The 21,821-nt window shown below is 41.6% G+C and overlaps 2 protein-coding genes and 4 non-coding genes across 8 annotated transcripts; all 6 read left to right on the forward strand.

The window, feature by feature from the left end:
* Positions 1-586: 586 nt before the first annotated feature.
* On the forward strand, positions 587-11,570 carry sppl2 (signal peptide peptidase-like 2). Of its 2 annotated transcripts, none has more exons than XR_001960992.2 (15): positions 587-743; positions 2,168-2,284; positions 2,681-2,863; positions 2,966-3,055; positions 3,373-3,512; positions 4,566-4,708; positions 5,797-5,893; positions 6,033-6,149; positions 6,537-6,618; positions 6,757-6,831; positions 6,924-6,986; positions 7,160-7,259; positions 7,416-7,493; positions 7,976-8,264; positions 8,978-9,120. XR_001960992.2 is itself a non-coding variant. In XM_018677851.2 (15 exons), the coding sequence occupies exons 1-15, from the start codon at positions 696-698 to the stop codon at positions 9,158-9,160; spliced, it is 1,677 nt and encodes a 558-aa protein (XP_018533367.1). In that variant the 5' UTR covers positions 587-695; the 3' UTR covers positions 9,161-11,570. The 2 variants fall into 2 exon arrangements, 1 of the variants encoding a protein (XP_018533367.1); XM_018677851.2 differs by having other exon boundaries at positions 7,976-8,136; positions 8,978-11,570.
* Positions 11,571-11,940: 370 nt separating this feature from the next.
* trnae-cuc (transfer RNA glutamic acid (anticodon CUC)) lies at positions 11,941-12,012 on the forward strand. Its single transcript has one exon. It is a non-coding gene; the product is annotated as a tRNA-Glu (tRNA).
* A 123-nt stretch (positions 12,013-12,135) lies between these two features.
* On the forward strand, positions 12,136-12,207 carry trnae-cuc (transfer RNA glutamic acid (anticodon CUC)). The gene has a single exon. It is a non-coding gene; the product is annotated as a tRNA-Glu (tRNA).
* Positions 12,208-12,583: 376 nt separating this feature from the next.
* trnae-cuc (transfer RNA glutamic acid (anticodon CUC)) lies at positions 12,584-12,655 on the forward strand. The gene has a single exon. It is a non-coding gene; the product is annotated as a tRNA-Glu (tRNA).
* Positions 12,656-13,008: 353 nt separating this feature from the next.
* trnae-cuc (transfer RNA glutamic acid (anticodon CUC)) lies at positions 13,009-13,080 on the forward strand. The gene has a single exon. It is a non-coding gene; the product is annotated as a tRNA-Glu (tRNA).
* A 1,190-nt stretch (positions 13,081-14,270) lies between these two features.
* On the forward strand, positions 14,271-20,920 carry dapk3 (death-associated protein kinase 3). Of its 2 annotated transcripts, none has more exons than XM_018677844.2 (9): positions 14,271-14,390; positions 15,201-15,292; positions 16,789-17,149; positions 17,589-17,718; positions 17,902-17,950; positions 18,044-18,070; positions 18,181-18,333; positions 18,424-18,469; positions 18,926-20,920. In XM_018677844.2, the coding sequence occupies exons 2-9, from the start codon at positions 15,231-15,233 to the stop codon at positions 19,460-19,462; spliced, it is 1,365 nt and encodes a 454-aa protein (XP_018533360.1). In that variant the 5' UTR covers positions 14,271-14,390; positions 15,201-15,230; the 3' UTR covers positions 19,463-20,920. The 2 variants fall into 2 exon arrangements, with proteins under 2 accessions (XP_018533360.1, XP_018533361.1); XM_018677845.2 differs by lacking the exon at positions 14,271-14,390 and adding an exon at positions 14,883-15,023.
* Positions 20,921-21,821: the final 901 nt, after the last annotated feature.

Consider the following 21,821-nt stretch of genomic DNA (forward strand, 5'->3'; position numbering starts at 1 on the left):
TTTTCCAATTAACATATGATAGTCATCATTCTCTGTAAATTATTTAGCGGTGAAGCGAAACCGTTGAGCTTTAAAAATGGAGGAAAGTTCATGGTGTACGACGTACTTAAGTTGCAGTGTTTTTACAGCAATTATTGACAGGCTCTGTTTCTCTCAAAAACAATTGCAAAAGAGATGAACACAGGTTAAAAAAAAACACTGAATAAAACATTTTCAAACTAAAATCAATTGTTTTCTAAACGGGGTCTGGCGCCCGTTTCGAGAACACAGATTTTTAGCTGTTTGTTTTCACTGCTTTTAATCACTACTTGCATTTCTATTGGAGAGAAACAAGCTCCTGCCAATAATTCGGCTGCCTGTAAAAATCTCCTGAGCGTCTGGACCTTATCCAGGCGAAAATCTGTGTTAACATATTGGGGTTTTTATATACAGTTGTAGTTGTCTTACTTCTTTAACATTGCAGGTAGTCACCGGTTCAATATGAGGACTTTTATTTTTGTATAATTTTGACTGACTTTGACTTAAACCAATCAGAGACGCGTTCACTCGTTCCGTCACGATAACAGCCAATTACAACACTTGCATATCCAAAGTGGGCGTGTTCTGTTGGAACAGCTGGTGGGGGCTCGTGCAAGGGGCTCAAGCCGAGTCGTTGGTCGGTGGTTGATGGGGGAAACAACAACGAGCTAGGCATCATGAGGGTCCCTGAAACACTGATTTGGGCCGCTTTTCTCATCCAAAAGGTGAGAGAGACCGCCTCTATTTCACCGAAAACTGTTTATCTACGCGTTTATGTCGCATAGCGGCACGTGGTGGATTGAGTTTTTTCTCAACCGTTTTCCGGGAGTATTAGCTTGGATGCTATGACGGTTAGCTTGCGGAGATCACCGTGGGCCCCAGACACCCACACATCACTCACCTTCAGATGTAATATTGACATAGCAGGATAATCGCTGATTCACCACAGTCACCACAGTGTTTATAACAGACTGTATTTCAGTGTAGATCAACAGACACAGGATCGAGAAAATGTTAGCCCACAGCTCACATTAAGCTACAGTTAGAAAGATAGGATAACGCGTCTGAAAAATATATCATTGCAGATTTTAATGTCTCTGCAGAAAACGCTGAAACCAAACTGTACTTTTACGTGCTGAGTGAAAGTATGATATTATTTGACCGGTAGTTTTGCATAACGTTAGAATTGGACTCTTTGTTTGTTGTTATCAATGCAAAAGGTTTTACTTATCAGTTTCCTAAAGTCTTAAATATCCCAGTTACTGAGGTCCAGGTTTTAATAGGCCTTCGTCAATGCGTGCTGCTACAAAGTATCATCAAATTCTGGGTGCAGATATTCCGCAGTCAGTTAAGAATGTGAAACTGAAAAGATGCTGGCTTCTGCAACAGGATAATGATCCAAAGCAAATTTCAAAATCCACCATGGTCTACTTCATGAGACACAAGCTGAAGTGATCTGCAGGAAGAGAGGGTGAAAACTCCTACATCAAGAACAGACAGGCTTCTAGCTGCTTGCAAGTTGTGATATCTGACCAAACGGGAAGTTGCTTGCTCGTCATAATTACTGTTTAATGGTTTTTCTATGTCGTTAAGTCCATGAAATATAAAGTAAGAGTGCATTAACATTTCAATAAAGGCTCGACACACAGGTACAAAATAAGTGGAACTTTTGGATGTCAAGTCAGGGCTTATTTATGAAGTGAGGTGACAAATTATCTATCTGTTGTATTAAGTTCATTTATGTGAAGAAAAAAATGGGTTAATTGTCAAAATAATCGTCAGGTTGATCGATAATAAAAATAATTTCATTACAGCCCTACTTGGGAATAAGTTGGAGATTGTTGTTTCACTTTGAAATGTCTCTCTTGAGTTTGTGTGCTTCATATATCCATAAACTAATGAAATCCATTAAAAATACAATTGTAAACCACAACTAAATTTACCGAAGATTAGAATCAGAATCTTTTTATTCCCATATATTAGCATTGTCACTGATCTGTAAACTTTTTCAGCACCATACCTTGTTACCAGACTTAAGGTGAAACAGCAACTGCTGGAAATAACTGTTCATGTCTGTGTCCCAAAAATCAAAGTGACAAGCGTTTCATGGACGTGTGGAGTGATACTAACATTGTTGTCATGTTGGCAGGTGGTGGGAGAGTATGGCATGGCCCATTTCAGTGACAAGGGCAAGAGCAAAGGAAAGGATTACTGCATATTCTTCAACTCACAGTGGGCACGTCTACCTCAGGACCTTAATAAGGCAGTAAGTCACTTGTGAACAATGAGGCGGGTAACAAGTTAGTTTTATAAACACTATAATCCTGACACTTTCACAGTCTCTCAGAAAAGTGGGCATAAACAACAGCATGCAGCGGGATCCAGGTGATCAATAAAATCTTCTTGAGGAAGCCTCAAACAGGATGTTGAAATTTAATCCCCACTTTTAGTGGGCAGCTGCTAAAAGCTGCTTTCTGAACCAGCTGTGAATGTTAGAGCTCTTTATGACTGATATCAGTATAATGAGTTACTGTAATCCACTCAAATAAATGAATGATTTATAGTATGCAGGTCATTAGAAAATTTGAGAGGATTCAAGAGTTGAACCATGATAGAATTTCCTCCAGCTCTGTTTAACACAGCAAACCTTCTTGTCATGTAGTCACGTCTCCAGATCTATGACCTGACAACATCGGTCCTGTGCTCGGCCTCTGAGGTCCCAGAGGGAGGCTTCCCGAATCGCATCCCCATGGTGATGAGGGGCAACTGCACTTTCTATGAAAAGGTCCGACTGGCCCAGATCAACGGCGCCAAGGGCCTCCTCATTGTCAGCAAGGACAGACTGGTAACCCGGAAAATAACTTCAAACAGTTTGAGGCTGTTGCTTGTGCTCATGAAGAATAAATTGACAAAAATACATGTTTGTTTGTTTTGTTTTTTACTGCAGACACCACCAGCAGGAAACAAGACTCAGTATGAGGAGATTGACATACCTGTAGCATTGCTCAGCTACTCTGACATGCTGGACATAAGCAAGGTGAGAGGTCAGATAGTTCACACACACACACACACACACACACACACACACACACACACACACACACACCCCACTGGTTGACTGTGTGATACAGCTGACGTATCAGTTTCTCTCCCTGATAGCTCAGCAGTGTTAATAGTCTGGCAGGAGAGACAGACAGGTATATAACTCGCCACGGTTTATCATGCAGCAGACGAACAAAAATACAAAATGCATTGTTGCCAACAGCTGAGTAACTCTTGCTTGATGGCTTTGTGTACTGATTTAACAGAATCTGTTGCCTTGGTCCGCCCTCATGCTGTTTCTGACTCCTACAGACTTTTGGTAAAGGACGACTGGTTGCCATGTACGCACCCAATGAGCCTGTGTTGGACTACAACATGGTGATCATCTTCTTGATGGCAGTGGGAACGGTCGCCATAGGAGGCTACTGGGCCGGCAGCAGAGACAGCAAGAAGTAAGTGGACATGATGGAGGAACAGAGCTGGGAACTGACATCCAATGTAGGTTGTTACTCTGTGTTTTTGAGCGCTTAGCTCTGTTTGGGTGTTTGACTTGAACAGATTGCACATAATTACAGTATAATTAGTGATGTCCCCTCGTTTAATCTCAATTTTTATTATTTTATTTATTTTCAAAATAGAATTTACCACCTTTCATCCAGTGTTTTTAATCTGGATCCATCCCAACTTTATAGTAAATGGTCTAAAAGTAGTGTTATCTGAACCATGGTAATTGCTTGTCTAAAAAAAATTTCTTCTACATAACCAGTTAGAATACTTAAAAACAGGACATAAAGTTCCATCCTGCCTGTGCATACAATGCTTTTAGTCCTGCATGCTAAATTTAAATCAAAGTTAATTTATCAGGGGAGTCATCTCTGGGGAAAAATTAGTCATAGTTTTCTTGGCAAAGCACTACAAGTGTGTGATTGCTCAGTGTTTCTCCTAGTGGAGTGTGTATGTGTGTGTATCTTCTTTTCAAACCAAGCAGTCTGCATTGTATTCCCGCAACTCCTCCAAAGGGCAGCCAGTGTTGTTTATTTGAGGCCGTACAAGTGACTCACCGGCTTAAGCCAATCCAAGTCCGTCCTTCCTGACGAAGTTGCCAAGGTGACTGAGGGCACAGTCAGATGGGGTCTCTGACGCACAGGACCACAAGCAAGCAAAAAAAAAAAAAAAAAAAACATTTTGGAATATGAGTGTGTGTTTTGAACTCGGGGATGAAGCGAATGCCAGCTAGGCAGCTAAATGGTGGTAAATATTGACTGTGGATGGTAGGATGGTCATCCTGGCTGCTTTGGCAAGTCACCAACCATCAGTGAACACTGTTTAATACAACAAATGAGAGACAAAACCCAAGAGGCTGGCACACTGCATTTCCCAAGACCTTTTGCTTTATAGGGTTGGCACAAGAAGATTAGTTTTTATAGGCACTGATCATCGAGCTTTAGAGTACTGAACAAGCTCCCAAAGTCCCAGATGGTGACTTTTCGTTTCTCCTCCTGCAGACGCTACATGAAGCACAAGCGTGACGACGGAGCAGAGAAGCAGGACGAAGAGACGGTAGACGTCACCCCCATTATGATCTGCGTGTTCGTGGTCATGTGCTGCAGCATGCTGGTGCTGCTTTACTTCTTCTACGACCACCTGGGTACGACAAAGACACAGTGCATACACACAAAATATTCTGGTCTTCCTCAAAGATACTGGTTCACTTTTAGGGGGGAAAGCTCTTTGGCCAGATCCACTTCTATGTGACTAATACATTAATGGTGGTTTGAGTCTTGTCTGCCCAGTGGTTATTACTGTGTTGGGGGTGGTTAGTCTTGCAAAGTTAGTCTTTAATTTTTGTTCCTCACTCATTGTGGTCTGGCATGGGTCAACAGGCATTTGCTGTGCAGAGGATGACTGAGTGTGTCCTCGTGTGCCAAATAATCTCACTCAACTTCTGTTTGGTATCTTTTTTCAGAGCTTTCAACCACATCTTGCAGGCTTCCTCGTTATCCTTGACTGAGACAAGCCTGATTGGATAAACACACCACTTACTAGGCTGACATTTGTCTTTCCTAATTTTTGAACTGGATAAATATAGTGGCTGTTTTGGAAATTTCTCCTCAGAAGTTGTCCAATGATATTAAAATCTATTTAAAGGAGTATACAGTTGCAGGATTGTGCTTTATTTTGTATTGGCAATGCCTTGTTGAGATCACAGCTGACGTACCATAGACTTGGGATTCTTGAGAGTTCTCATTAGCTAAAATCAAAACTTAAAATCTCACGATTGCTAGTTAAAGGACAAGCAGAGCTTATCTTAGACAACAAAGTGAGATAACAATTCCTCCATTTAGCTCCACCGTAAACTCAAAATTCCTTCAAGCTACAGTCAACGCTCTGTCCTCATTTCTTCTAGCAGAGCTGCTCAGTGTCCAGCATTATACAGCTGTAGATGCTGTTTGCTGAACCTCTTGAGTGTAAAGACTGGCAGTGCTGAAAAGAGCTTAATGGCTCAGATAACATTTCACTGATAAATAGATTAAACTGATAACCGCTGACTCTTCAGCACCTTAGAGCTGCTGTTGCACCTTCAACCGACAGACTAAATACTCTGAAACCAATACCACTGTTCAGATATTTAAGGACTAACTGTCAAAGATCAAACAACATTTCCTCAGCAGAATATGACTGGATATCATGTGACGATATGCTCTAATCTCCCTCCTTCCTCCACTGTTCCCTCAGCCATTTGGGTCATCGCCATCTTCTGTGTGGCCTCCTCTGTCGGGCTCTACAGTTGTCTGTGGCCCTTTGTCAGGAGACTTCCTTTCTGCAAGTGCAGGTGAGACTTCATTGCTTCACAATGCCAGCTGCCCAAAATTCTGTTGCCAGCACCTACCTGATTTTTCTCTGATTCATCCATTCATTCAGAGAAAATGTATTAATTCTGGGTTCATCTGTCGGATGTCTTGTGATCACAGGATCCCAGAGAACAACCTGCCGTACTTGCACAAGCGGCCACAGATCCGCATGTTGCTGCTGTCAGCCCTCTGCATCGGAGTCAGCATCACCTGGATGGTGTTTCGCAATGAAGACCAGTAAGTGCAAAGAGAGAAAGTGTGACATTCACTTTAGTTACAAAACAACTAGTTGCTGCATTCAACTGAAGATCTTTTGTCAGGTTTTGTTGTTCAAATGTTGTGACTGAACATCTTGATCTTCCACTTTGTCAGTGCTCTGTGAAAATAGTCACTCACACGTGTGAATATATACAGCATATAAAAATAACAGTGTTATCATTTTGATGACATAAGTCTGCCTAGAATTTGAGTTTACGAGCAACTGCACTCCGCTGTGGGTGTTGTTTGTTGCATGTCGGGTGACATAACAGTGACTTCTTTGCTGTATGTGTGTGATAACATGTTGGAGGTGTGTTACATGATGATGGCGTTGGCTGATTCACACTCCTACTATGTGTCCTCCAGGTGGGCATGGGTGTTACAGGACGCCCTGGGGATTGCCTTCTGTCTCTACATGTTGAAAACAGTCAGACTGCCCACATTCAAGGTGGGCTGGCACTCTCACAGACATAAACCATCACAGAAATAAACTGTTTGCAAAGGTTTTAATGGTGTTTTATTGAATAATAAATGTGTGTACTGTGTTGGTTGTAAACTCATTTATTTCTCTGTCTGTCCTCTGCAGGCTTGCACTTTACTTCTGACAGTCCTTTTTGTCTACGATGTTTTCTTTGTATTTATCACACCCTTATTTACAAAGGTATGTCAAGGCATTTTTCACTCAAACTTAGTCAAGCGTCTACAGTCTCTTACTGTGTCATGCTCACGTTACCCACAACCTTTCCTCCGCAGAGTGGGGAAAGTATAATGGTGGAGGTAGCGGCTGGTCCCTCTGACTCCTCCACACATGAAAAGGTGAGCTTGTTTTCAAATTCCACAGCTCTCTCCAGGTGGGGCAAGGTTTAGCCTAGTTACAGAAACATAGCACTTAGAGTTACGCTGCTCCCCCAAGCTCCAAACGCCTCGTCTCATCTCGGCTCAGAGGAAAAGTAGTTGATGGTAACACTAATGGTTTTGTTTTTTTCCAGCTTCCCATGGTTCTAAAGGTGCCAAGGTTAAACTTCTCTCCCCTGGCTCTTTGTGACCGGCCCTTCTCCCTCCTGGGCTTTGGAGATATCTTAGTACCAGGTAATTAAATGTGTCATTGCACCACAGGCCACTCGACAGATTCAATTTGCCACAGTCTTTTTCTTTTCTTAGAGAATAACACACTGATGTTGTGCCAGCTATGTTAGGGCTGAGCACTTGTTCTGAATGAACCTCTCTGTTTTTTCCCCCCGTCAGGTCTGCTGGTGGCATACTGTCACAGGTTTGACATTTTAACACAATCCTCCAGGATCTACTTTGTGGCCTGTACAATCGGTAAGTACACAGGCAGGGACCTTGTAGACGTTGTACTTGCTGTAATGCTATGATAAGCCCTATTCAGATGGGACTAACATTATTAAAAGGGGAGGTGGGGAATAAAATATTAGCCCTTAAATTACAGGAGGACCAATGAGTTTGCTGGGAAACAATATGTAAATGTAGAATTTTGTAATTACCACACCACCACCCCTAGAGAAATAAATCCATTCCAGACGGGGCTTTAGGGTGAAAACCAGCTGACTGGACACAACTGGGCTTTGGGAATTTTTTTCTCTAAGTGCTACACAAAGGCAACTGGAGTTGAGTTCTGAAGAAGCCTTTTGGTTGAGAGGCCTCAAGAAACCTCATGCAAGTCCAGTTGCCTTTGTACAGCACCTTGAAACACCATGACCTGGATGGCTGATAATCCTCACAGACTCTGGAAATGTTGACCTTTGTGTGTCGTCTCACTTTGTCTCTCTCCCTCCTGCCCTCAGCTTACGGTATCGGCCTGCTGATCACCTTTGTGGCCCTGGCCCTGATGCAGATGGGTCAGCCCGCCTTGCTCTACCTGGTGCCTTGCACTCTGCTCACCAGCCTCACTGTAGCGCTGTGGCGCAGGGAGTTGCCCCAGTTCTGGACTGGAAGTGGATTTGTGGTGAATACCAGTTTGATATGACTGCCTACTGCCGAAGACCAAAAAGACTTTTACAAAAAAAAAAGGCAAAAGAAAAAGAGACAAAAAATCTAGTGTTAAATAACATGCAGAGTAAAGTAGAATTTCAAGTTGAGTAACCCCTTTAAATAATTCCATTCGTTCCAACTCCCTCTTTCTGTTGTACTGCCCCCCCCTCCTCCTTCTCTCCCATTGCTGCTCTTTGCCCTTCATTTTACTGTGGGTGTGCTCTAGTCTGCTGCTGAGGGCTCAGCTGTCTGTGAATGTCACTGCAGGTATTCTATCTGAGCTTGCTACTTTACACTCTATCATTAAACATCCTGATCCTACCTAGGGTTCATTTTTGTTTTTCCCTGTAGAGTAGACATGTTTTCTTATGTGTGTGTGTGTGTGTATTTGTATGCACATCTGTTGTAGATTAGTGATCATTTAGTAGAGTGGGTAGCTACAACAAGAACAATCACTGGTGGTGCTGATGGTGATGTTGCTAGCATTGGTTAGCATGTGTTATCTGTCTAGTTTAATGAGCTTTAAACTGGGATAGGTTTTCCTTTCCTGATGCATATCTGGAACTGATCTCTTTCTGACCACAGGAATACCTCTGACAACATTATTAAACACATAAATCTCTTTTAATTTGGCTAAATTGTTAAAGCAAGATGTGTTGGAAAAGTAATATACTTGTGGACAGAGGAATGACTGTATATTTTTTTGGTTGTGGTCGTCTTATCTTCAGCTCCTCTTTATCTGTAACTATCACTGAATTTAGTTGTCAGCCTGACACATTTCAGTCATCTCATATTTGTGTTTTTGTCCCTTGCAGCCTGCCATAGTGCTCGCACCGATCAACTGTACACAAACTGCGGCACCGCAGACAGAGGGGCCCTCAACCAAACTGGAGCCACAAACCACAGAAACCACCAATCAGAGTGAAGACTCGCCCCAGCACCAGCCTCAGGAAACGCCCCCGGCTGAGAAAGATGAAGACCAAGACAAATCTAACTGAAAGGACTTCTAGTATGGCATTTTCCATTTCACTTCATGTTTTATTTGTTGTTGTTTTTTTTCTACATTGTGTCTCAGTCAATGGACATTTTAAGTATGGTTGTTTTTTTGCACTTGGTGCGAAGGGAAAAGCAGAGGAGATCTGCGTTTTCTGAATGGCTGGCTCAGCGGGGCAACAGGATCGGAAACACAAGGCGAGGCATTGAAACTGACAAACACACTAATTAGAAAACAGCAGCTCCAACACCTTCCTCTACTAACATATTGTACAGTCTGTGCCACCTGTAAAGGGAACGAGAAGCCAAATCTGGAAGCTCCTGAAGCTTTTGAACATTAAATACTCCCATTAGACTTCGCTAACAACCCTAAAGGCCTGGTCACACCAGAATTTGAAGGTGCGGAAGAATTGGGGCGAGGTAGGGATCTCTGATCAAAACTCAAGTGTTGGATTTAACTTCAGGTTGTACAAAATGATCCTCAGAAGAGGAATCATTTAAGAACAGTCGTGTAATGCTGCAATGATTAGTCAGTCAACAGAAAAACAATAATCTATTTTGATAAATCAATATTTTAATAGTTTTTTAAAGCAAAAATACCAAAGATTTTGCTTCTCAGATGTGAAGATTAGAAGCTTTTCTGTGTTATAAACTGTAAACTGAATATGTTTGGGTTTTGGGCTGTTGACCGGATAAAACAAGACATGCAAAGACATCATCTTGAAATTTAAGAACTTATAACGGCATTTTTCACTATTTTCTGACATTTCAGAGCCAAACCAACTAATTAGATAATAGATAAAGGAAATAATCATTAGTTGCATCCCTATAGTTATGAGACAGGTGTCAATAGTACATACACTCACTGTCCTGTTTGAACAAAGGGAGTCCTTTCTTCCTTCAGTAGCTCTTTATTAAACAACATGTACAATCCTGAGAACAACGTGCTGGGGGGAGTAGACAGCCCAGGACAGATAAAATAAAAGTGAAGAGATTAGTTGTGACTGACTCATGCTAGCATGTTTTGGGCTGATTAGCATGTTAGCAGTTAGCACACTAGCTACAGAAGTTTACCAGATATTTCACTGTTCCACTTTCTGGTGTGACCGGGCCTTAAACGTCTCACTATGCTCTAAGTAGACTTGGTGTATGTCGACTGACCACGTCTAAAGTCAAACTGTCAAAGGGCGTTATAGCTACACTCCAAGGTGGCGTGAAGAGCCCCCGGCGATGGATTGTTACAAATGAGGTTAATGATGCACGCTTTTGGACAACCTGTCCTCAAAGGCACTAGCCAGCCAGTCGTTATTTCTGAAGTCAGCATAATTCAAATTGTTTCAGTAAAACTTCAGAAATATTGTTGAATGCCGTCTCCTCAGATCTGAGGAATGAAAAATGTTGGTAGAGAAGCTTTCAAGCACTTCATTTGAAACATACTAAGGCCCTTCTTTTCAAAAGCACACACTGACACACCACATAAGAAGTCATTTTAGCTGTCATCATAGTTTCATAACCTTTAAAATTTCATAACCTTTAAAATGTGGTGCTATCATCGTTGTTGACTGAGCCAAAGCTATTAGACATTTGTTTTTGTTTTTTAAACTAAAGCATTTGTTGACGTTTTCTCATCTTCCTTTTGGTATATTTTGTTTTGCATGCTATAATTTCGATTTTGCCCTTTATATAAAAACCAGTGTATAACCTATAGCCCAGACTTTATATACATTATTGGCGGTGCAACAGTTTAAAAACGTCTGCCACTGCGGTTTTGTTCCCAGAGTAGATCTTCATATTGTCTTAAGAATTGGTTTTGGCCTTAACAGTGTCCATGTTGGGAGGTACAGTAGAATGTGTCACGTGTAAAAGTTGCTTTATGAAAAACACAAGTACTGTTCTCTAAATGATGACATGCAGCAGTTTAATGTGTGAACTGAGGAGTAAGTGACGGGTTGTTACCAATGTTCCTAGATTAGTTTATATGAAGCATTTGCACAATATTTTTTAACCCATGCGCTGACAGAAGTTGTTGGCTCATGTCTGTATAACGTTAAATGTATATTCAAGGGTTTAAAGAAACGAAAACCAAGGTATCAGTACATCCAGTATTCATCCTGAGGGAGTCCTCTTAAACACCAGAGCCCTGAAGTCACTTCACTCTGTGCACCAGTAGAGACATATTTCTGATTCTTATTCATTTACGATGCCTGTTAACTGAGCTCTGTGTAAAAGTTGAGGGTTGAAGGTAAAAGTGATTTGATCAGAGCAGCTCAGTCTGGACGTGTGCCCTCGCTGATTCAATGCAGCAGTGTTTTCCAGGACATGAGATTATCCATTCACCAGTATAGTTTGTTGTCACCAAGTGGTTTTTAATACCTCTGTTGAGGAATACATATAATAAATAAGCATTGTATTTGATATTTGGTGTGTTTTATTTTTGTACGTTTGAATGGCTTCACCCGTCTAATCATCATGCTGATGCTCAACATTAATTCAGCCTCTCGCAGTGGTTTTTGAGTCTGAATGTGTCTTTTCATCGTGGCCCTCCAGCTGTGAAAAAGGTCCACTGCTGTTCGGGCTCTGCAGAGATGAACAGCGGTCTGACAAAGAGCCTCTTTGTCGCTTGAGCTCAGTCACTCAAAGTGGAGGACTGTGAGTTTTTTATTTACTCTGAATCCCTGTTTGTCGGATTGGTTTGCACAAAGCATCATGCAGTGCCATTTGTGCCTGCCTAGATTTTATCTATCTATTCCCACAACTGTCAGACACACTCTCAGTGGTGGTACAGTCCCTGGTGGTCTAGTGGCTAGGATTCGGCGCTCTCACCGCCGCGGCCAGGGTTCGATTCCCGGTCAGGGAAGTTGTTTTGTGTGTATTTGGGTTATGCACTCTCTGTGAAGTATAAATTCAAAGATATGTTTAGGTTAATCTATCTATCTATCTATCCCCACAACTGTCAGACACACTCTCAATGGTGGTACCGTCCCTGGTGGTCTAGTGGCTAGGATTCGGCGCTCTCACCGCCGCGGCCCGGGTTCGATTCCCGGTCAGGGAAGTTCTCTTATGGGTGGTTGGGTCATGCACTTTATCTAAGAGGAATTAATTCAAACATATGTTGATATGTGTTTCCTCTCCCGACTGTTAGTTCAGCTGATCGTGTGTCAAGCTTCCAAGCTCTTGGAGATTTTGGGACAAAGACGTTTGCCCAATAACTCTCCCTCATTGATCTTTGAGTATAAAAATTAATCTTGAGATCAGTCAGTATCAGATCAGTCTATTGATCATAAAATTAAACATCCAGAATAACTTCAGATTTCAACTCTCATCCAAACACCTGATTCAATAAAATGAGAGAATCTGAAGAGCAGTCACACTCAATGTCTATCTATCTATCCCCACAGGTTTCAGACACACTCTGAGTGGTGGTACAGTCCCTGGTGGTCTAGTGGCTAGGATTCGGCGCTCTCACCGCCGCGGCCCGGGTTCGATTCCCGGTCAGGGAAGTTGTTTTAAGGATTATTAGGTCACCTACTTCCCTGCACCCAACTCTGTGATACTGTCCTGCTGCCATTATACTGTATATTCTCATAGGTTAGTCAGGAGTCAGTATTGTCAGGAGCCTTCAAGCTGTAACTGACCTCTGTTGAGTGATGACTGTACGCTCACAAGATCACTGCAAAAATGTCTTTTCTACCAAGTCATGATACTTCTACTTGTTTTCAAGTATTTTCTAAAACCATCGAGTTGAATTTTTCATCATTCTAGAGCACAGATCTATCTATCTATCTATCTATCTATCTATCTATCTATCTATCTATCCCGACAATTTTCAGACACACTCTCACTGGTGGTACAGTCCCTGGTGGTCTAGTGGCTAGGATTCGGCGCTCTCACCGCCGCGGCCCGGGTTCGATTCCCGGTCAGGGAAGTTGTTTTAAGGCTTATCGGGCCACCTACTTTACTTTCCTGCACCCAACTCTGTGATACTATACCTACCGTCCTATTTGTTATATCTGCATTGCCAGGCACACCATGCAGTGATTTTAATACTCAGGAGACTTTAAAGATACAACTGACTTGGGTGTATATGAAAGTCATGATTTCATGATTTCGTTTGCCCCGTTTTAATTGGCCTAAATCCAACCAACCATTAACTCGATGACTGAATACATGTTGTTTCTGAGTATCCTCCTTTCTAAATAGGTATCAGCATCGGCACTCAGAGTTATTTATTTTGTTGTGGCCTGATTCACCTGAGTCCCTCTTTAATTTTTGCTGTTGCATGCTGGATCTTGTTATTCATTGACGTACTGCAGCGGGTTGATTCACTCGGCATGATGTCATTCCATATGTCCCACCGTCTGCTGGATATTTACTTGCAGCAAGTAACACCCCAACACCGGAACTTAAATGATTTCTGCCTTCACACCAAAAACGCCAGTTTCGGTGTGTACATACATGCATTACACTGGGGGAGAAAACAACATAAAAATGTCTGTTCTGACTCTATAATGATGGATGTTGCACATAATGAAAACTCAGCCTGTTGAATTTACATGGAGAAAAGATTTTATACTAACATTACTATATAAAACTTGAAATATAGAAATTTAACAGTATTGTCAACAGCTGCTGACACACTATGGGGTGCTTATCAAGGCAGTAGCCAACATTTTTACAGATGTATAACAAGAAAAAAAAGAAGAATTTGTGCATAATTAAAAGTAATTTCCTCCACAGGTAATTAAAAAACATCCATTCTCAGCATATATGAACTAGAGAGTTAAAAGTTCCCACGTCAGCCATGACTAAACTTGCATACTGGACCATCTACACTAGCTAACATATCACAAATCCTGCTGGTTAATCCATGTTCTACAGTGAGTAAACTCTGAACATACACCATTCTGCAAACATCCATGTGAAGTAACAAAAAATATTAATTTTGAACCTAGGGAGACTTTATATATACAAGGTATGCTTTTGGTGTAACTTCAGAAATATTGGTTTTGAACAAAACTGCATTTATTCACCACTGCCTTACAAAAAGATGCACACCAAGAATGTGTAATCTGCCATAAATAACATTTCACTTGGCAGCAAAGGTTAGTCATAAGTTCATGAGGCTTTTATTTTGAAGCACAGGACCGGATGTTCCTTGCTTCGCTGTGGATATTTGACATTGCTCAGTCTTCACTCACTTTACAGAGGAATGCAGCTCTCGTAGCCAACTATACTGTAAGTATCCGTTGTAGTATTGTCTTTACGTCTTATTTGGTTAAATATGTACCTCGCTGACAGTATTTCAGTGTTATTAATCGTATATTTTCCTGACTGAAGTCACAAACAGCGCGAGCCGGTGTTTGTACAGCAGGTTAGCTAGTTACCCAGCTAGGTTAGCGTTAGCTGTCTTCCGTCGTTATTTCTACTCTTTGTTTTCCTTTAATCTTGGAAAAGTCAATATATTGTACCTTTAGCACGAGTTTCCCGTTGTGTTCGTGGCAGTTAGCTCGACCTTTATGCTGCTTTTGCTAATGATAATCCACAGGAAAAAATGTCTCAGCTTGTAACACAAGCGGCAACGTCTTTACTCAGCATCTTTTTTGTGTTTTATCAGCTAGAATCTGAAATTGTTTTATATTAACCGTGTTTTTTAATAGATTAGCCACTATAGATGAGGTTTAACTGAGTATATGGACAAAATATAATAATATAGCTAAACCCGAGTCCCTTTAATTGAGTCAGAGATAGCTGGTCCGGGGAGGAGGTGATGTCAGTAGGACTGGTATGCAGAGGTCTGACATCAGCCAGAAAGTCTCTGAAAACTAAAGCTGTGTTGACTCGGGCCAAATAAGGAGGAAAGAAGCCCAGGTAATAAGAGCTGAAGTGCCCTGTAGGTGAAAAACTGCAATTCTGGCTTTTAATTAAGACTTTTATCACAGGCCAGACCCACTATAACATGGCATTGTTTTGGGTCATTGTGCTGTCTCTTGGAATATTTCCTCTCCAGTCTCTACTGGGTTTATATCTCTCTCTTTTTCGCTGCAGTGAATATCAACACATTGCTCCCATCACACCATGGCTGGCTTCAGGCAAGAGGATGTCGAGTTGTATTATGAGATGGGAGAGGAGCTGGGCAGGTACGTTATGCTGATTTATTGACTTCTTCCCCCCCTGACAAAGCACATTGTGTCTGATAGCGCCCAGCTGACACTTCTACAAACAAACACACACTGCTCATTCTAGGCAGTAACATGTATCTAGAGGGTCTGAGTAGCTGGATGACAGCTCTAAATACAAATTTCCACACACACAAAACACATTTGTGATGCTTCAGGATCCATTAATTTATGTATATTTGAAGGTTGTCAAAGAGTCAGGTGTCCGCATATTGTCTGCAGTGTTGTGTGAATACAGATTCCTTCCTGAGGGCTTGAACAACCTCAGATCATAGTGTGTACATAGCATGACCATTAAATTCAAGTTTGTAAGACAAAGTACCAAACAGTATATTTTCTAGCTGTAAGTCAGTGCACATATGTGTGTTTTTTTTCTGATTATTAGTGCTTGTAGTTTTCCATAAATAAAAATTGAGTGTGAGCATGAGGTGTAATCAGATTACACATGTTCACTGGAGATGTACCCAAGCTCCGTTTTGATGCCAGGTGTGAGCTGCAGTCCATCCAAGACTTTAGATCTGAACACAGCCAAGATATTTAAGAATGTGTCAGCAACATATTAAATATCACTTTATATCCTTTTACACGGTGCTTGATAGTTTGTGAGTGAGTCATCAGATTTTAGCCGCTTAAACTAAACTTTCTACCTTTAGCTATTTTCTTTCTGCAGTAATGCAGCAAAAGCATGACATCACTGCCTCTCAATGTGCCTCTGCTACGGTGTAGTGTCTCTAAAGGAGAGGGCACCCTGTGTGTGTGTGTGTGTGTGTGTGTGTGTGTGTGTGTGTGTGCGCACATTATTTTTATTACCAACTATTCTATTAATTATTATTTTCAGAAATGCATTACTTAGTCCAGTGTTAACCAACCCAGGGCTCGGGACCTCACAGTGCATCCCCATGTTAAATCTGTCAGGTCTAAAACAAGTGTTTTTTTTCAAGTGTTTTCCAAAATCATCAAGTTTAATTTGTCACTGTTGTAGAGCACCAGCATGTTTTTTCATTTCTTGTTTTTAAAGGCACACACTCATTTCTTGAAAATTGCTGAAACAAATTGATTTCTTTTGGAAACAGGTTGAAATGTTCTCACTGCAGTGTCAGATTCTTTAAATTTTTGTCACGAAACTAAGGTTTTGATCATTTGATTAGTCAGAAATGACTTGATAATATGTTCATGTTGTTACAGTGATGATTTTCTTTGTGTGTGTGTGTATATATAAAATATTGGATACTTATGCTGCTTTAGGCCTCTTAATGCCTCATATGATGCTATCTGGGGAAGAAAAACCACAGGTTTGGTTTAACCACAGGTTCACAATATCTGTGATGAGAGGTAATGGCTAAAAAAGCTGGGACACACTGACTTGGTCTATAAATGATTAAAAACAATGATTACTCTAAGTGAAATCTTAAATAATATTAACTTCACTTTGTCTCTCTGTGCTCTCCTTCCCACAGTGGACAGTTTGCCATTGTTCGTAAGTGTAAGGAGAAGAGCACAGGCGTTGAGTACGCAGCCAAGTTCATAAAGAAGCGGCGGCTGTCGTCCAGTCGACGAGGGGTGAGCCGCGAGGAAATCGAGCGCGAGGTCAACATCCTGCGGGAGATTCAGCACAGCAACATCATCACACTGCACGACATCTTTGAAAACAAGACGGATGTGATCCTGATCCTGGAGCTGGTGTCTGGAGGGGAGCTGTTCGACTTCCTTGCTGAGAAGGAGTCGCTGACGGAGGAGGAGGCCACCCAGTTTCTCAAACAGATCCTGGACGGAGTCCAGTATCTCCACTCCAAACGCATCGCTCACTTTGACCTCAAGGTCAGCAGTCTGTTTGGTTTAGACAGCTTGTTTGTGAGGCTCTGGGGTAAGAGTCGTTAATGACATGTTGGTGAGAAGTTCGGTTAAGGTGTTAGAAGAAGTTTATGTTTTACTGTAAGTATCTGACACTCGTGTGTTCTGAGAGGTTTTTCCATCTGTAACACAGAGGCCTGTAAAGGCCACAGCATATGATTTATGTCCTTTTCATACTCATCAAACCACTCAGTGACCCTTCCTGCCCCATGGATGGGAGCGTTGTCATCCTGTTAATCCACTAATTTATTTTTATTTTTCCTTTAATTTGTCACCTGTCTGTGTTTGTTCCTCTGCCTCCAAGAAGCTGAAATATCCATTAATATAGTTTAAATCTCTTAGCACTCACTGTGTATGTGTACTAAATTAAAACATTACCTTCCCCTGTCACTGTTTTATTTTTCAGCCTGAGAATATCATGCTGCTGGACAAGAACGTCCCCAACCCCAGGATCAAACTGATTGACTTTGGGATCGCTCATCAGATTAAAGCAGGAAACGAATTCAAGAACATCTTCGGAACGCCAGAGTTTGTTGGTGAGACCCAGTTTCTCCTCCTACATTTCCTTTCCACACTGTTAAAATGTTCCACTTTGAAAATCCCAAATCAGTTTTTGTGTTAGTTTGTGCCCACGCTGGGAAGTCCTGTAAGCTAAGTGTGTTTCAGATGTTCACATCTGGTCTGAATTAAAGCGTTCATTCCTCTGTGTGTCTTTACAGCGCCAGAAATAGTCAACTACGAGCCACTTGGACTGGAGGCAGACATGTGGTAAGGTGTCGACGTAATGTTTATCCCCTCTTAGGCTCTACACTGACACGTGCCACAGTTTCCATTCATGTTTGCTTCTTCTCTTCTCCATAGGAGCATCGGAGTAATCACATACATTCTGTGAGTAATGTTTCCACATCATCCCTGGTTGTTGTCCCCTGCAGAGACAGAAATCACCTCACTCCTCCTCCACATTTTGTCTAATTTTAAAGCCTCTGTCTGCGTTATAGGTTGAGCGGCGCTTCCCCGTTTCTGGGCGAGACCAAGCAGGAGACCCTGACCAACATCTCAGCTGTCAACTACGACTTTGACGAGGAGTATTTCAGCAACACCAGCGAGCTGGCCAAAGACTTCATACGCCGTCTGTTGGTCAAGGATCCAAAGTAAGAATATCCTCTCATTTAATACCACAAGACAAGAAGAGAAAACTTTGTTCAGTCCTTTTCTCAATGGTGAATTATTTTCTTCTGCAGGAAGAGAATGACGATTGACGACAGCCTTGAACACCCCTGGATTAAGGTGGGTGTTTTATTGAGCACTTATATCTGGTATAAGATATAGCTCGGCTTCTGAGCTGCCTGCACACATTAAAAGACATTTTTAATCATAGGAGTTTTTTTCCTAATGAAGAAATATAAGCTCAGACATGTTTAATAATCTGAAAGTGCTGATAAATGAATCCATGCTTCTGTGTCTACATGACTAGATTACTATAATTAATTATACATCTGCCTCAGCCGAAGAGATGTAACTCATTGATATATAGATAAAAATGCCGCAGCCTGTCCTCTAACAAAAGCAGAGCAAAGGGAGCACATTACTCCAGTGAGTAGTGAGAAGTGAATATGTTGGCTGATAACAAGAAATTATAGTAGACGAAGTTCTAGATCTAATTGTTATTAGATATTGGTATTGGTGTTAGCCTCAATCAGTCTGGGTGTGTTATCAAATTACCATCTGTTTTTTCTTCTGCAGGTGATTAAGAGGCGGAATGTGCGTCAGGAGGAGCGAGACCACAAGACCGAGCGCCGGCGCCTGAAGACCACTCGTCTGAAGGAGTACACCATCAAGTCCCACTCCAGCATGCCGCCCAACAACACCTACGTCAACTTCGAGCGCTTCTCCCAGGTGCTCGAGGAGATTGCAGCTGCCGAGGAGGGCCTGAAGGACCTGGAGCGCAACCAACGCTCGTGCCAAGAGGACGTGGCAGCGCTGCTGTCCATCTACGAGGAGAAGGAGGGTTGGTACAAGGAGGAGAACCAGAGCATCTCCAGCGACCTGAGCCACATCCGCCAAGAGCTGCAGCGCTCCCAGACCCAGCGCAAGAAGTGCCAGGAGGAGGCGCGGGTCACCATGCAGGCCGCCAACATCCTCAAGCGCAAGTTCGGACGCCTGGAGAACCGCTACGAGGTCCTGGCTGAGCAGGTGGCCTCCGAGGTCCGCTGGGTGGAGGAGTTGGTCAAGTCCATATCCGCAGAGAGGGACGGGCTCAGCTCAGGGGGCATGCCCTGAACCTGGGCTGACGTCCAACAAAGACATTTTCATCCTCAAGCGTCCTCCTACCCGCGTCCTCTGCACGTGTGCTGCACTGCAGAATCTGAGCGGGTCAGTTGTCATCATAAGCTACGCTGCTGCTGCCCGTCAAAGATGTTCCACCCTGTTTATGTCATGCTTGAGAGAACCAGCAAGAAGCAGAAAGGCGATATACTGAACCCATTCCCCCACAAAGAGGCTCATTCCTGTGTTTTATAAATTAATTTATGATTTTAGAGATTTTATGTACTGTAATTCAGCTCTCATTGCAAAACTACGTCAGCTTTTTCTTGCTGTTTCTGGTATTGCAGATGTAGAATTTGGTTGTTTATTTTCCTCACCTTGGTTATCTTTTTAAAAATTTAATTACGTCTGAATTTTCTTGTGCTTTAAAAGTCATAGACATCTGATTAATTTGTTCCAGCCTCAGGTTATCGGCCAGTTAACGTGAGAAAGCTTCACAATACACAGTTTATAGTGTCAGGTTTGCACAGAAATCAGGGGTATTTATTTATCTGGTTACATGCATTTCAGATCCGATTGAAGCTGACATTAAATTCCTCTCATATGTTGGGATAGGGTGGTGACTGTAAAGGATGCAATAAACCTAAATCCTCAGCATAGAGGATTAAGGGCAGTGCTTTATTTTACAGGTCCATTATGTCTGAATTTCTCTAAAGATTCTTGAAAAGAACAATGTAATTTGGTAATAATTACAGGGAGGACATTGCCCCTTTTAAACCCCAGTAAATATTTATGAATCATTAATTTATTATTGGCAACTTAACTCAAAGTTGCCCTAGCTTAGCACTGGAAATTAACTGGAAGTGTATAAAACTGATCACTCTTTGTTTTACCTGTAATAAGTACCAGATAACGCAGTTCTTTCCAGGAGATTATTTTGAAACTAATCAGAACTTTCAGACCTGTGAAATAAAGCATAGCCAGATTTGAGAATGTATAAACTCATCTTTGCGGTGCCTGTAAACTGATCGACCTCATTGCCTTTGCGAGCACTCATCTGTTACCGAGTTAAACAACAGTTTCTATCACATTGATATCGTTCAATGTCTTAAATACAACAACTTTTGCACAGTAGCCTTGTAAACCAAATGAGTGTGCATGGAAACCTTCTCTGTATACTGTATCTGTCTGTTAGTTTTTCTTTTTCCTGTTTTCATTCAGACCATCCCTGCACACTGGAAACATTCCATCGATAAGTTTCACATCCAGGCAACACATTCCCCATGTATAACATAGAAAGTATATGATGTAGTCTGTAGTATTTTTCAGTAGAGAAATATACTCATTTGCACTTAAAGATTATAGCAGTGTTCCAAAATATATTTTAATCTGTCTCGTATGTGTAAGAAAGAGCTGTAAAAATGAACTGTGGGTTCATTTTTTTGTTTCAAATAAACAAAGTTATCACTGTAACTGAGTCGCACTTATGTGTTATTATTGTGTGAATGGAAACGCTTACCTTAGTAAAATTATTATTCAGGTTGGCAAAAGGCATGTTTCTACTGATTGAAATGACTGTAAAGATGATGGATGTGACAGTCATGGTGATGATGTTAGCTTGTGTTTTATTACCTCCACCAAGGAGGTTATGTCTCACCTGTGTTTGTTTGTCCGTTTGTTTGTTTGTCAGCAGGATTACGCAAAAAGTACCAGACCGATTTGCACTAAACGTGGTGGAGAGATGGCACGTTGGCCAGGGGAAAGAAGCCAGTACATTTTGGTGTGGATCCAGGAACTATTTCACTTTCCTTAACAGAGTGAGGTAGGACTTGTCTCTAAATTTTCATCAATCTCTCAAAAGAAATAATGGATCTGGAGGTAAAAAAAAAAAAAAAAAACAGACATATTTATGGTGTTGAGATCTAGGAGTTTGTACAATTTTGGTGCAGATCCAGATAATGTAATGTACATGTAATATAGTCAGGCTTACCAGAGGGTTGGTAATATTTATCAATTCATGTATCCTTGTTTGCAGGAGACAAAATGTACATTAAGTCCTCGGAGCTGTTCGCCCAGAGTTAGAACAGTTCTGGTTATTTCAGATAAGATATTTATCCTCTACAACAACAAAATGTCACATCCACAGTTCGTCGACTATTAACTCAACATTTCTGATTATATGTCCTTGTACTGAACTCCATGCAGCCTGTAGTTCCTTAGTAAGAGTATCAGGAAGGCCCTCTGGTGGTGATATAACAAAATACATGAGGTTTAAAAAGGTACCTTCAGTTTGAATGTGCTTCTCTGCTGCTGCCATGTTGGAGGAAGAATTCAGATCCTTCACTTGATTAAAAGTATCAGCATCAAAATTGAA

Source organism: Lates calcarifer, linkage group LG4, assembly GCF_001640805.2.
Source record: "Lates calcarifer isolate ASB-BC8 linkage group LG4, TLL_Latcal_v3, whole genome shotgun sequence".
NCBI lineage: Eukaryota > Metazoa > Chordata > Actinopteri > Centropomidae > Lates > Lates calcarifer.

Coding starts and splice junctions, on each gene's coding strand:
- sppl2 (XM_018677851.2), top strand. CDS start 696: ATGAGGGTCCCTGAAACACTGATTTGGGCCGCTTTTCTCATCCAAAAG. Junction 5,894..6,032: donor CTTCCTTTCTGCAAGTGCAG/GTGAGACTTCAT, acceptor TTGTGATCACAG/GATCCCAGAGAACAACCTGC. Junction 7,260..7,415: donor TGGAGATATCTTAGTACCAG/GTAATTAAATGT, acceptor TCCCCCCGTCAG/GTCTGCTGGTGGCATACTGT.
- dapk3 (XM_018677844.2), top strand. CDS start 15,231: ATGGCTGGCTTCAGGCAAGAGGATGTCGAGTTGTATTATGAGATGGGA. Junction 15,293..16,788: donor ATGGGAGAGGAGCTGGGCAG/GTACGTTATGCT, acceptor TCCTTCCCACAG/TGGACAGTTTGCCATTGTTC. Junction 17,951..18,043: donor GGACTGGAGGCAGACATGTG/GTAAGGTGTCGA, acceptor TCTTCTCCATAG/GAGCATCGGAGTAATCACAT.